This window comes from Heterodontus francisci, chromosome 17 (assembly GCF_036365525.1).
Source record: "Heterodontus francisci isolate sHetFra1 chromosome 17, sHetFra1.hap1, whole genome shotgun sequence".
In the NCBI taxonomy this organism is placed as follows: domain Eukaryota; kingdom Metazoa; phylum Chordata; class Chondrichthyes; order Heterodontiformes; family Heterodontidae; genus Heterodontus; species Heterodontus francisci.
This window is the reverse complement of record NC_090387.1, coordinates 85,810,206-85,825,500: the sequence shown is the minus strand read 5'-3', so window position 1 is coordinate 85,825,500 and position 15,295 is coordinate 85,810,206. Positions and strand designations below refer to the sequence as shown.

The 15,295-nt window shown below is 49.0% G+C and overlaps 1 protein-coding gene across 1 annotated transcript in view; it reads left to right on the top strand.

Annotated features, from left to right (window-relative positions):
* Nucleotides 1–15,295, top strand: part of pnp6 (purine nucleoside phosphorylase 6) — a 100,327-nt gene that overhangs the window by 52,263 nt on the left and 32,769 nt on the right. The window contains exon 4 of the mRNA XM_068049814.1: nucleotides 13,835–14,010. Coding sequence (XP_067905915.1) covers nucleotides 13,835–14,010 — 176 coding nt within the window. The remainder of the gene's footprint in view (nucleotides 1–13,834; nucleotides 14,011–15,295) is intronic.

The following is a 15,295-nucleotide window of genomic DNA, read 5'->3' as shown; positions in this document are numbered from 1 at the left end:
TACAGGCCCCCTCCCTGAGCTTACAGTGACACCTCTGCCGGTTCTGGGAAGCACTACCAAGGTACGGACCAAGTTCTCATCTTACACCCTCCGTAAACATCAGCTCATCCAAACCTCTGCTGCCTGTATCCGAACTCACACCAAGGTCCCACTCACACATCATCCCTGTGCTTGCTGACCAACATTGGCTCACAGTCCAGCAACTCCTTTATCATAAAATTCTCACCCTTGTTTTCAAATCCCTCCGACACTCTGCAACCCCCCCCCCGCCCCCCCCCATCTCTATAATCTCTTCCAGACTCAAATACCCGACGGGATCTCTGCACTCTTCCAATTCTGGCCTCTTACACACCCCGATTTTCATTGACCCACCATTCGCAGCCGCACCTTCAGTTGCCAAGGTCCAACCTCCCGGAATTTCCTCCCTGCAACTCTCACCTCTCTACCTCGCTTTCCTCCTTCAAGACACTTCTTAAAATCTACCTCTTTGCCCAAACATTTAGTCATCTGACCCAATAGACGGGATTTACAGCCCCCCCCCGCCCCGCCCCAGAGAGTGGGCTGGGCGTGAAATCGTTTAGGATGACAAGTCCGTTGCCGACCCGCTGGTATTTTACACAAATACATGATTAATGGAAAAATACTGAGAAGTGTAGAGGAAATGAGGGACCTTGGAGTGAATGTCCACAGATCCCTGAAGGTAGCAGGACAGGTCAATAGGGTGGTTAAGAAGGCAAATGGAATCCTTTCCTTTATTAGCCGAGGTACAGAATATAAGAGCATGGAGGTTCTGCTGGAACTTTATAACTCATTGGTTTAAGCCACAACTGGGGCGGCACAGTGGCGCAGTGGTTAGCACCGTAGCCTCACAGCTCCAGGGACGCAGGTTCAAATCTGTGTACTACCTGCACAAAGCATGGCTTTGTGAGGGGCAGGTCATGCCTCACAAGCCTTATTGAATTCTTTGAAGATGCGACAAAACTGGGGCGGCGCAGTGGTTAGCACTGCAGCCTCACAGCTCCAGCGACCCAGGTTCAATTCTGGGTACTGCCTGTGTGGAGTTTGCAAGTTCTCCCTGTGTCTGCGTGGGTTTCCTCCGGGTGCTCCGGTTTCCTCCCACATGCCAAAAGACTTGCAGGTTGATAGGTAAATTGGCCATTATAAATTGCCCCTAGTATAGGTAGGTGGTAGGGAAATATAGTGACAGGTGGGGATGTGGTAGGAATATGGGATTAGTGTAGGATTAGTATAAATGGGTGGTTGATGGTCGGCACAGACTTGGTGGGCTGAAGGGCCTGTTTCAGTGCTGTATCTCTAAACTAACTAACTAACTGAAAAAAAAAACACATTGATGAAGGAAGAGCAGTGGATGTGGTGTATATGGATTTTAGCAAGGCGTTTGTTCAAGATGGCTCCTGGGCTGGAAGCTCCCTAGGAAGCTCCCTTGCTGTTCAACTCTATCCATGGCCATCTGCTCCCATCCCTAACGTTTTCTCCCCCAATCTGCCCTCTTAAACTGTTTAAATTCCCCTGGCTCTTTAAATCAGTTCATTTTAGCCCTATCTAAAAGTTAACAGTTAGTTTAGTGTATGTTACCTGGGCCCACTGCCCTCCCCCAGCCACACCTGCTCTTTGTTTTCTCAATGAAATTGATCCGGACGAAACTGACGAGCACAGCTACCGATACTTTAATCTCCGATCCTGCTGTCTTCACAGTCCAGAGTGTCTGCAGCCACGGCATGCGGTAAGTCCATTGAGGTGAAGAAGGAGCTGCGGGACCCGAGAGAAGTCCTGTGAAAAGGTGCCCCGAACACCCAAAACATCCACGAACGGCCCCCCCGGCCGCAACTTCAAAGCGCCCGCGGGAGATGGCTCGGAGAGCATCTGCAGCGCACTGTCGGCAATGCTGCATGCCTTTATTTAAACCACTGCAGAAAAAAAAACCCTTAGCAAATGTAATCACCTCTAAGTCTGCCAAATGATGCTTCACCTCCCGAAGGACGTGGATGAGCTTTCCGGACGTCGATGGTGGGCACTGAGGAAATGGCTTATTACCTGCACCAGATTCCACCCCCCCTCCCCCCCCCCCTTTACCCCCCTTCCACCCCCCCCCCACCCCCGTCCCCTTCCCTGCTCCACCCTCTCAGCTCACCCCCTCACAACCCCGTCCCAGCCCGCCCCCCCCTCGCACCATCTTCACCCCGCACCCCCTTCCCCTGCACCCCCCCCCCCACCCCCTCCCTCTACCCCTCCCCCTTGCATCCCCTCCTCCCACCGGCACCATCCTACACCTGTGTAGGGGCCCCAACAACCCCACTGCCTTGTGGGCGTCTCGGGAGAGACCAAGGCTAAGGGAGTCAACCCTAACAGAAAATCCGGAGCGGAACCCCGTAGGCGGTCATGTGTCACCTTTGGCATGTTTCCGGCAGTTCCTGCAGCCATACTGGTGCCAAACGTCGTGTCCTGCACTCCTTTGGACCCCACCAGAAAGGCCGAGAGGGGGGTTTTGACGACTGGGCAACTCTCAACCTCCATAAATTTGCCCAGGCATGCGCCATGGAGAGGTCACTCCATAGTTGCCTCACAGCGACTAAAACAACACGGAAGGCAGCAGTTACGGGTTATAAGTCCAGATAAATTGGCGTAGAAACTGGGCGCCACGGGTTACCTTTGTCGGTGGGAGAGGTCATTGCACCTCACTGGACAGCTACCGCCCGCCTCAAACCGGGCAGCCCCCGGTCAATAAGGTTCTGTCCCGCCACAGTCTGCCTGCTTCAATGGGTGCTTGGAGCTCAGGGTCATTGCCCGAAAGGTGGACTGATACACCGCACCAAACAACATGAAAAAAGGAAAGAAGGTACCAGCCCTTCGCTTTGCAAGCTGGAACGTCAGAACTATGTGTCCTGGCCTGTCGGAAGACCTTACACAAATCAACGATTCTCGGAAGACCGCCATCATTAACAACGAGCTCAGTAGATTCAATGTGGACATTGCAGCACTTCAGGAGACTCGCCTCCCCGCGAGTGGCTCTCTAGCAGAGCAAGACTACACCTTCTTCTGGCAGGGCAGGGATCCTGAAGAACCAAGACAGCATGGAGTGGGCTTCGCCATCAGAAACTCTTTGCTCAGCATGATAGAGCCTCCCTCAAATGGCTCGGAACGCATACTGTCCATCCGACTGCTCACCACCTCTGGTCCAGTACACCTACTCAGCATCTATGCTCCAACACTCTGCTCCGCACCTGAAGCTAAAGACCAGTTCTATGAACAACTCCATAACATCATTAGCAGCATCCCCAACACCGAACACCTATTCCTGCTGGGGGACTTTAATGCCAGGGTTGGGGCCGACCATGACTCATGGCCCTCCTGCCTTGGGCGCTATGGCGTTGGAAGGATGAATGAGAACGGGCAGAGACTGCTTGAGTTGTGTACCTATCATAACCTCTGCATCACCAACTCGTTCTTTCACACTAAACCCTGTCACCAGGTTTCATGGAGGCACCCAAGATCACGTCGTTGGCACCAGCTAGACCTCATTGTCACAAGGCGAGCCGCCTTAAACAGTGTTCAAATCACACGCAGCTTCCACAGTGCGGACTGCGACACCGACCACTCCCTGGTGTGCAGCAAGGTTAGACTCAGACCAAAGAAGTTGCATCATTCCAAGCAGAAGGGCCACCCGCGCATCAACACGAGCAGAATTTCTCACCCACAGCTGTTACAAAAATTTCTAAATTCACTTGTAACAGCCCTTCAAAACACTCCCACAGGGGTTGCTGAGACCAAGTGGGCCCACATCAGAGACGCCATCTATGAGTCAGCTTTGACCACCTACGGCAAAAGTGCGAAGAGAAATGCAGACTGGTTTCAATCTCATAATGAAGAGCTGGAACCTGTCATAGCCGCTAAGCGCATTGCACTGTTGAACTACAAGAAAGCCCCCAGCGATTTAACATCCGCAGCACTTAAAGCAGCCAGAAGCACTGCACAAAGAACAGCTAGGCGTTGCGCAAACGACTACTGGCAACACCTATGCAGTCATATTCAGCTGGCCTCAGACACCGGAAACATCAGAGGAATGTATGATGGCATGAAGAGAGCTCTTGGGCCAACCATCAAGAAGATCACCCCCCTCAAATCGAAATCGGGGGACATAATCACTGACCAACGCAAACAGATGGACCGCTGGGTTGAGCACTACCTAGAACTGTACTCCAGGGAGAATGCTGTCACTGAGACTGCCCTCAATGCAGCCCAGCCTCTACCAGTCATGGATGAGCTGGACATACAGCCAACCAAATCGGAACTCAGTGATGCCATTGATTCCCTAGCCAGCGGAAAAGCCCCTGGGAAGGACAGCATTACCCCTGAAATAATCAAGAGTGCCAAGCCTGCTATACTCTCAGCACTACATGAACTGCTATGCCTGTGCTGGGACGAGGGAGCAGTACCCCAGGACATGCGCGATGCCAACATCATCACCCTCTATAAAAACAAAGGTGACCGCGGTGACTGCAACAACTACCGTGGAATCTCCCTGCTCAGCATAGTGGGGAAAGTCTTTGCTCGAGTCGCTCTGAACAGGCTCCAGAAGCTGGCCGAGCGCGTCTACCCTGAGGCACAGTGTGGCTTTCGTGCAGAGAGATCGACTATTGACATGCTGTTCTCCCTTCGTCAGATACAGGAGAAATGCCGTGAACAACAGATGCCCCTCTACATTGCTTTCATTGATCTCACCAAAGCCTTTGACCTCGTCAGCAGACGTGGTCTCTTCAGACTACTAGAAAAGATCGGATGTCCACCAAAGCTACTAAGTATCATCACCTCATTCCATGACAATATGAAAGGCACAATTCAACATGGTGGCTCCTCATCAGAGCCCTTTCCTATCCTGAGTGGTGTGAAACAGGGCTGTGTTCTCGCACCCACTCTTTTTGGGATTTTCTTCTCCCTACTGCTTTCACATGCGTTCAAATCCTCTGAAGAAGGAATTTTCCTCCACACAAGATCAGGGGGCAGGTTGTTCAACCTTGCCCGTCTAAGAGCGAAGTCCAAAGTACGGAAAGTCCTCATCAGAGAACTCCTCTTTGCTGACGATGCTGCTTTAACATCTCACACTGAAGAATGCCTGCAGAGTCTCATCGACAGGTTTGCGTCTGCCTGCAATGAATTTGGCCTAACCATCAGCCTCAAGACAACGAACATCATGGGGCAGGATGTCAGAAATGCTCCATCCATCAATATTGGCGACCACGCTCTGGAAGTGGTTCAAGAGTTCACCTACCTAGGCTCAACTATCACCAGTAACCTGTCTCTAGATGCAGAAATCAACAAGCGCATGGGTAAGGCTTCCACTGCTATGTCCAGACTGGCCAAGAGAGTGTGGGAAAATGGCGCACTGACACGGAACACAAAAGTCCGAGTGTATCAGGCCTGTGTCCTCAGTACCTTGCTCTACGGCAGCGAGGCCTGGACAACATATGCCAGCCAAGAGCGACGTCTCAATTCATTCCATCTTCGCTGCCTTCGGAGAATACTTGGCATCAGGTGGCAGGACTATATCTCCAACACAGAAGTCCTTGAAGTGGCCAACACCCCCAGCTTATACACACTACTGAGTCAGCGGCGCTTGAGATGGCTTGGCCATGTGAGCCGCATGGAAGATGGCAGGATCCCCAAAGACACATTGTACAGCGAGCTCGCCACTGGTATCAGACCCACCGGCCGTCCATGTCTCCGTTATAAAGACGTCTGCAAACGTGACATGAAATCGTGTGACATTGATCACAAGTCGTGGGAGTCAGTTGCCAGCATTCGCCAGAGCTGGCGGGCAGCCATAAAGACAGGGCTAAATTGTGGCGAGTCGAAGAGACTTAGTAGTTGGCAGGAAAAAAGACAGAGGCGCAAGGGGAGAGCCAACTGTGCAACAGCCCCAACAAACAAATTTCTCTGCAGCACCTGTGGAAGAGCCTGTCACTCCAGAATTGGCCTTTATAGCCACTCCAGGCGCTGCTTCACAAACCACTGACCACCTCCAGGCGCGTATCCATTGTCTCTCGAGATAAGGAGGCCCAAAAGAAAGAAAGTATAAATGGGTGGTTGATGGTCGGCACAGACTTGGTGGGCTGAAGGGCCTGTTTCAGTGCTGTATCTCTAAACTAACTAACTAACTGAAAAAAAAAACACATTGATGAAGGAAGAGCAGTGGATGTGGTGTATATGGATTTTAGCAAGGCGTTTGATAAGGTTCCCCATGGTAGGCTCATTCAGAAAGTGAGGAGGCATGGGATACAGGGGAAGTTGGCTGTCTGGATACAAAATTGGCTGGCCCATAGAAGACAGAGGGTGGTAGTAGATGGAAAGTATTCAGCCTGGAGCTCGGTGACCAGTGGTGTTCCGCAGGGATCTGTTCTGGGACCTCTGCTCTTTGTGATTTTTATAAATGACTTGGATGAGGAAGTGGAAGGCTGGGTTAGTAAGTTTGCCGATGACACAAAGGTTGCTGGAGTTGTGGATAGTGTGGAGGGCTGTTGTAGGTTGCAACGGGACATTGACAGGATGCAGAGCTGGGCTGAGAAGTGGCAGATGGAGTTCAACCTGGGAAAGTGTGAAGTGATTCATTTTGGAAGGTCGAATTTGAATGCAGAATACAGGCTTAAAGACAGGATTCTTGGTAGTGTGGAGGAACAGAGGGATCTTGGGGTCCATGTCCATAGATCGCTCAAAGTTGCCACCCAAGTTGATAGGGTTGTTAAGAAGGCGTATGGTGTGTTGGCTTTCATGAACAGGGGGATTGAGTTTAAGAGCCGCGAGGTTATGCTGCAGCTCTATAAAGCCCTGGTTCGACCACACTTGGAATATTGTGTTCAGTTCTGGTCGCCTCATTATCGAAAGGATGTGGAAGTTTTAGAGAGGGTGCAGAGGAGATTTACCAGGATGCTGCCTGGACTGGAGGGCATGTCTTATGAAGAAAGGTTGAGGGAGCTAGGGCTTTTCTCATTGGAGCGAAGAAGGATGAGTGGTGACTTGATAGAGGGGTACAAGATGATGAGAGGCATAGATAGAGTGGATAGCCAGAGACTTTTTCCCAGGGTGGAAAGGGCTATCACCAGAGGGCATAATTTTAAGGTGATTGGAGGAAGGTTTCGGGGAGATGTCAGAGGTAGGTTCTTTACACAGAGAGTGGTGGGTGCATGGAATGCACTGCCAGCGGTGGTAGTAGAAGCAGATACATTAGGGGCATTTAAGCGACTCTTGGATAGGTACATGGATGATAGTAGAATGAAGGGTAGGTAGTTAGTTTGATCTTAGAGTAGGTTAAAGGTTCGGCACAACATCGTGGGCCGAAGGGCCTGTACTGTGCTGCACTGTTCCATGTTCTATGTTCTCCCTGTGACCATGTGGGTTTTCACCGGGTGCTCCGGTTTCCTCCCACAGCCAAAGACTTGCAGGTTGATAGGTAAATTGGCCATTGTAAATTGCCCCTCGTGTAGGTAGGTGGTAAGGAATATGGGATTACTGCAGGGTTAGTATAAATGGGTGGTTGTTGGTCGGCACAGACTCAGTGGGCCAAAGGGCCTGTTTCAGTGCTGTATCTCTAAATAAAATAAATAAAACGTGAGTACTGTGTGCAGTTCTGGTCACTTCATTACAGAAAGGATGTAATTGCACTAGAGAGGGTACAGAGGAGATTTACAAGGATGTTGTCAGGACTGGAAAATTGCAGCTGTGAGGAAAGTTTGGATAGGCTGGGATTGTTCTCCTTGGAACAGAGAAGGCTGTGGGGAAATTTGATTGAAATGTACAAAATTGTGAGGGGCCTGGATAGAGTGGAGGTGAAGGGTCTATTCACCTTAGCAGAGAGGTCAGTGACCAGGGGGCATAGAGTTAAAGTGATTGGTAGAAAAATTAGAGGGGAGATGAGGAAAAACATTTTCACCCAGAGGGTGGTGGGGGTCTGAAACTCACTGCCTGGAAGGGTAGTTGAGGCAGAATCCTTCAACTCATTCAAAAGGAGTCTGGATATGTACCTCAAGTGCTGTAATCTGCAGGGCTACAGACCAAATGCTGGAAGGTGGGATTTGAATAGGTGGATCATTTTTCAGCCGGCACAGACATGATGGGCCAAGTGACCTCTTTCTGTGCCTTAAACTTTCTATGATTCTATGATTCAGTGTGCCCACCCTTAGGCCAATTGAGGCCCTTAAGTGGCCACTTAATGGCCATTTAAGAGCCTCTTCCTGCCGCCACTGGTATTTTCCAAGTGATGGATGGGCAGTTTGCCATCTGAGGAAGCCACCCAGTAATACCTGGCGTCCTCCCTGCCGGCTGGGGTGCCGGGCCTGTGTCCCATGGAGGCCTCTCCAGCAGCATGGGGTGACCCTGTTGGAACACACCTCCCGCCCTTTCAATCGACCCCCCCCCGCCCCTCTACCAATCACCAGGGCCCAGGCGAGTTCCAATCCCACTTTCCTGTTCTGAGGTGGCTCGGTTCACTGGGTGCAGTCCCAGCAGTGGTCACCGCTCCTAGTGGTGCTGCTGGGCCCAAAGAGCTGCCAGCCGTCTGATTGGCCGGCAGCTCTTAGAGGCGGGACATCCTGCCTCAGAGGGATGGAAGCCATCACAGCAACCAATTAATTGCCTGAGCCACGCCAAATAGCAGCATGGCTAACGGGGCTGGTGGAGGCAGGCTGACCCTCGGCTTTCCAGCTGGTGGACGGGGCCACCGCCTCATCATTAAATTCCCACCAATATCTCCTTATGTGGCTTGGTATCAAAGTTTGTTTAACAGTGTTCCTGTGACACTCCTGGGGATGTTTTATTGTGTTAAAAGCACAATTACATGGAGGGACTGGGGAAACTGGGGTTGTCTTCCTTAGATCAGAAACGATTAAAGGGCTATTTAATGAGGGTGTTCAAAATCAGGAAGGGTTTTAGGAAATAGGGAGAAACTGTTTCCACTGGCAGGAGGGTCGGTAACCAGACGACACAGATTTCAGGTAATTGGTGAAAGAACCAGAGGGGAAATGAAGAGAATTTATTTCACTCATTGACTTGTTACGATCTGCATTGTGCTGCCTAAAAGGGCAGTGGAAGCAAATTCAATAATAAATTTCTAAAGGGAATTGGATAAATACTTGAAGAGAAAAAAAATTGCAGGGCCACGGGGAAAGAGCAGAGGGCTGGGGGAGTGGGACTAATTAGATAGCTCATTCAAAGAGCCAGCACAGGCACAATGGGTCGAATGGCCTCCTTCTGTGCTGGAAGATTCTATGAATGAGGCTGCAGTGATGTCACAGAGATCCTGCTGTTCGCACCTCAGTCATTTTGAACATAACTCACATCAAAGTGTTCAGCGTTGCTAGGGGTTACAAAATGGAGGATTAATGTTTGAATGGCCTTGGCAGGAATTATCAGAGGGGATGATCTACTGCTAGCAACATAACCCTTTATTGGGGAAAAGTCCCTGGTGACAGTTCCCGTTTGCGAGCTTTCCTGATTTTGGGTGCCATATTCCAGCAGCAGCCACTGTCTCCCCCTCCCCTCTTGCCCCTACCCCAACCCCTTGCCCTGCCCTGAACCCCCCCACATCCCCCCACACCACACCCCCTCCTCCAGTGGGTTGTCAAGCACAGTTGCTAAAACTGCCGGGAGCCGCTGAAAGTATCTGGATGGACCTGGGCTCAGTAAGTTGTCCAGCATCAGCACTGATACTCTGGGTGGGTGGGCGTCCCACACAATCTCACCAGCAAGGAACATGTGGCATTGAAGAAATCCTTCCTGATAACTGTCCTGACTTTGCCTTTCACTAGTTTGTAGCTAAGAACAGGAGCAGGCCATTCAGCCTCATGAGCCTGTCCCTCCATTCAGTTAGATCTTGGTTGAGCTGTATCTTAACTAACTGCCTTGGTTCTGTCACCTTTAATACCTTTACCTAATGAAACTGTATGAATCAAACCTGATCCAGAATTAACTCTTTGAATTCAACTCAGCGGGGCCAATTTATATCTGCAAGTGTGAGTCACATCCAAATGGTTAAGAACTGATACAAATGCTGACAGAAAGGTCAAGGGCTAATGGCATTCAAACAGATCATTTGCATAATTATTCACTCTATGAATGACCGGGGGGGGGGGGGGGGGGGGGCGTCTGCAAAGCCAATGAGGGTTAGCAGACAGTAGAAACACTATGGGTGGGATTGAGGAATAAAAGAAGGATGCCAGACTTTGGTGGGAGTTGTTTCCCCGACCTCCAGATGGATTTATAGGGATACTGGGGGTCAGGGGGGAGGTGTGGCAGCCAGAAAACATGGAAATGTGGAATTTAACGGCAATATCTCATTTAAAAACTCTTTGTTTCTTGGCCGGCTTGAGAGGTGGGTCAGCTGTCAGGCAGGGAGGCCTGCGCTGGAAGGCTGACGCCAGGGCCGAAGAGGAGGGAGGGGGGGAGCTCACATGGGGGCGAGATCATAGGCCGGAGGGGAGATCAGAGGTCAGGGGTCAGCAGATTGTGGGGAGGGAAGCCTCTGGAGCATGTTGATCGCCCGTCCCCAAACCCGCCTCCGCTAAAACCAGGCGGCTTTCTGATTTTTGAGATTTTAACCCCATCCCTGCCCGTCTCCCACCCGTCCTGCTCAAGGGTTAAAATTCCCCCTGGTAATTGTCACATAGCCTGGGGAAAGCAGAACAGTTTGAGTCCCAAAGGTAATACATTCCTCGAGTGTATTTGCGACAGTTTTCACAGACCATCTTCGAATATGATTGAATTTGGTAATAGGTTGGAGAGGGAAAAGGGTGCGTCACAAACCAAGATTTTAAATGTAGTTAAGGCTAAGTTTGGAGGGATGAGGCAGTAATTGACCATGATAGACTTGGCAGAACTATGAACAAATAAAACACTGTGGAAGAACAGTAGGAGGTGCAAAGAAAAGCATTTTTTGGAACACAAGACTTGTACATACCCTTAAAGGGCAAAAACTCAATATATTTGCCTTTATAACTAAAGGGCTAGAATTTAAAGAGTAGGAAGTTTAGCTACAGCTATCCGAAGCCCCAGTTAGATCACATCCAGAGTACTGTGTACAGTTGTGGGCACTGCACCTTAGCAAAGATACATTACTCTTGGGAAGAGTGCAGCACAGATTCACTAGAATGTTACCAGGGATCCAAGGATTAAATTATGGGAAGACATTACATCAACCAGACTTGTATTCCCTGAAATATAGACGGTTATGGGTTGATTTGTTTGAGATTTTTAGGATTTTGAAAGGAATTGATAGGCTAGGTAGATAGAAACTTAACCTTAAAATCAGAGCCAGACACTTAGGAGAGAACTTCAGTAACATTTCTTCACACAAAGGGTGATAGAAGCGTGGAACTCTCTCCACCAAAAAGCAGTAGATGCTAACTCAATTAATAATTTTAAATCTGAGGTTGACAAATTTTTGCTAGCTCGAGGTATGAAGGGATATGGAACCAAGGTGGGTGAACAGATCAACCATGATCCCATTGAATACTGGAACAGGCTTGATGGGCTGAATGGCCGACTTCTGTTCCTCTGTTCTCAGCAACTCCTCATCCTTCCTGATCTCAATCCCTATCCTTGCGCCCCTGGCCCTCTCTTTTCTGAGTTCACTGAGCAACTGTCCTCCCTAAACCTCTCCCGCCATATAATCTCTCCTATTCATAGTCATAGCCTCACCTTTAACCTTTCCATGTCCTGTGACCTCTCAACTCCTACGACCTCTATCGCAGACAAAGCCATCTCTGAGCAGTTCCACACCCATCCCTCCTACCTCCCGTTCCAACCCCACTTCCTTCTGCATCCACCTCGATAAAAGCTTCCCCCATTTTCAAACTCCCAACTATTTAGTGTCAGGCCTTCCATTTGTCACTATATTTCCACAGCTGTTGATCTTCTCAACAACTTCCTCACCTCTCATTGGATGCTCTTGTGTCCCCTCTCTGTTCTCTCAATTTGAAGGGATGCAGACCTGAGTGTAAATGCCGCACAACTCGTTTAGCCATTTATCGCCAGACCTGGTTGGATCACATGAATCATTAACAGTCCCTGATCTTCTGCAAAAACCACCCACTACTCCAGGATGATTGTGCTCAGCAAAGGATATCTCTCAGCTTCTTTTCAGCTCTACCAACCATCTCCTTGACTCCCTCTGCCCTCCCTCCTCCACCCTCACCTCCCACAACAAGTGCCAAGAGCCCATGGACTTCGATCACTAAGACTGAGACCGTTTGTTCAGTTGCCTCTGCTGCTTCTCCCTTTCCCACCAAGTTAAACCTCCACACAAGCTCCCCCACTGACCTCACCCTGAGCTGCTGTCTTTCTCCAATTTCTCTGCTATCTTTGGTGGTGTAGAGGTAATGTCACTGGGCTAGTAATTTAAAGGCCCAGGCTAATGTCCTGAGGACACAGGTTCAAATCTCACCACGGCAGCTGGTGGAATTTAAATTCAATTAATTAATAAATGCAATTAATTTAAACAAATCTGGAATTGAAAGTTAGTTTTAGTAATGGTGCCATGAAACTATCATCAATTGTTGTAAAAACCCATCTGGTTCACTAATGTCCTTTAGGGAAGGAAATCTGCTGTCCTTACCTGGTCTGGCCTACATGTGACTCCAAACCCACAGCAATGTGGTTGACTCTTAAATGCCCTCTGAAATGGCCTAGCAAGCCACTCAGTTCAACGGCAATTAGGGATGGGCAACAAATGCTGGCCTTGCCAGTGACACCCACATCCATTGAAAGAATTTTTAAAAAACGTTTTCATTGAGCTTATCTTATCCAGAAGACACAATTCCTGATCCCACGACCCCATTCCCACTAAACTGCTGACCTTCCCTAAGAAGAGAAGAGTACAGGCTCAATGTTCTGTGCTGTAAAAAAGATCCTATTAGCTTGAAATATGCTGCATTAAGATTCTCCCTTCAGGTTACTGACACCATATTTTACAATGAAGATGGAGCGTATTCTGGGTGAGGAACCACTGTCCTCAGCCCACCACCTGAGAACTCAGTGCTTAAACCCACAAAACAAACATCCAGCTAAGCAAAGACCCCAGCAGACCAAGTCACTGAAATGTTTCCATCTCTTTGTTCTTTGGGCAGTGTTTTAGGATCTAAGCACCTCCCGCTAAAGTATTCTTCCTCTTGAATTCTCGCAGACAAATCCTTGGGTGTGAGATTTTGTAGCACACGCCTCAGGTGTGCAGTTCCCCAGGTAGACATTCATCTGTCCTTTTCTTACATCCCTGCTCTAATTCTCCATCTGTCTTCTCTTTCTCCATTCTCAGTTCACTAACCTGTGCCATCTGCAAGTATTTGCTCTTGTCTTTATACATTGCAGCTGTACAGAGCAATGGAAACAGGGCCCTGCCAGCATACACAGCCCTTTATTAAAACTCCAGGGCCAGTCGGTTTGATAGAGGCCGTTCTCTGTCACAATGAAGACTGGGATAGTTCTGTTTTGTGGCTAACTCGATATCTTTGTCATTCTCTGGTGAGAGAAATACTCTGAGTTGCAGGAATATGACAGGTCATGTGACCCCTCAGGTAAGATTTCCACCAACTGTGATTGACTTGGTCTCTGCACAAAGGGGAAGTGCTGTGGTGTGCACTTTGCTATAGAAGACTAAATTAAAGCAGTGAAAAGTCTGGTGTAAGGTTTTGAAGCCTGAGTTAGATCATTTGGAAATCAGCAGTTATGTTGTGTTTGTGAAATGACAGTTTCAGTCAATACGGTTATCCACAAAGAGACTGTAATAGACTGCACCCTTACCGGGAGTGTGATGGGCTGCACTGTTTGTTTACAGGTAACCTTTCCCATTCGGGTTTTCCACCTGATGGGCGTTGAATCTCTGATCGTGACCAATGCTGCCGGAGGCCTGAATGAAAAATTCAAAGTGGGCGATATCATGTTCATCAATGATCACATCAACATGACGGGCTTCGCAGGGCAGAACCCACTGAGAGGCAGAAATGAGGAGAGGTGAGTTAGCATGGCTGCGCATTCTGTTGGTATCAACAATCTCTGCAACTCTGCTCCTCTTTAAATACAATTCTCTTTAATATAACCTCAATTCTTCTCTAATATAGACTGGAATCCTGCGGCTCATTTCCATCTTGTCCGTTTCCCTCCTGATTGTTACTGACTAACAATGTCATTGGCTGCTGCCCACGCTCCAATATATTGCCAAGTTCATGTGTGTTAGCAGAAGAGGCTATTCAACCATGCAAGGCATCGTAGCCAAGCCCAGTCTTATTTTCAGCTAATAGCCACACAAATGCTTTTTCCAGCAGGGGTCACTGAATAGAGATCAGGATCAGGCTGGTTGCCACCACCCCTCCCATCCCCTCCCCACCCCTCCCCTCCATCCCCTCCCCTTCCCCCAGTCTAGGGTGTAGACCCCCAGCTGTTGCTCCAACTGAGATCAGCCAGCATGGCACAGACCAAGTATTGAACACGGGATGTTCTGTATTGGTCATTATTAGGTAATTATTACACCAGGTAGAAATGTTTACCCAGCTAGGGTTGTGAGTTATCGTCCCTACCTTAAAGGGAAAGTTTAATTGCACCACAATCCAGAATGTTTTAAACAGACACCTCTATAGACCTGCCCGGTGTCCCTCAGTCATGCCTTGTTACTACGGTTTATGGTCTAGAACTGGTGGCTGGAGGTGGCCATATTGTGTATTACTCCCACTCTGAGGTCAAAGTTCCTGTCAGTGACATCATGAATGGGGAGAGCTACCCACAATCCACTGCCCTTTAATGATGTCATGGAGTATCAGACCACGGGGTAACTAGGGGTGACCGAGAGGCACAGATGGATATGTGAACAGGTATTTCCCTATTATAACATTAGGACAGTAAATATACCCCTTCCAGTTGGAGTGCTATTAGGAGCTAGGAAGGGGGTTAAAACCTAATCAGTTTGGGTTCCTGCTTCTGACACCCTTCCAGAATCCTCGTGTCTGAATGTGGGTTGGGGATCGGGTTAGGCTTGTCTACTTGTGCCCCCTCTCTTGCTTTTCACAGATCACGTGCCTGCGAGGACCATAGAGAGTTGTGCTTCTTGTTGATTTTAATTTAAAAGGAGCATAAGAAAGGTCAGATTCTACTGCCCAGATTATATTTTCTGTTTGTTGAATTTTCTCTCTATTGTTTATTCTTGGGATTGGGCATTGCTGGCAGTGCCAGCATCTTTTGCCCATCCCTGAGAAGGTGGTGGTGAGCCTTCTTCTTGAACCACTGCAATGTGATACAACTGAAT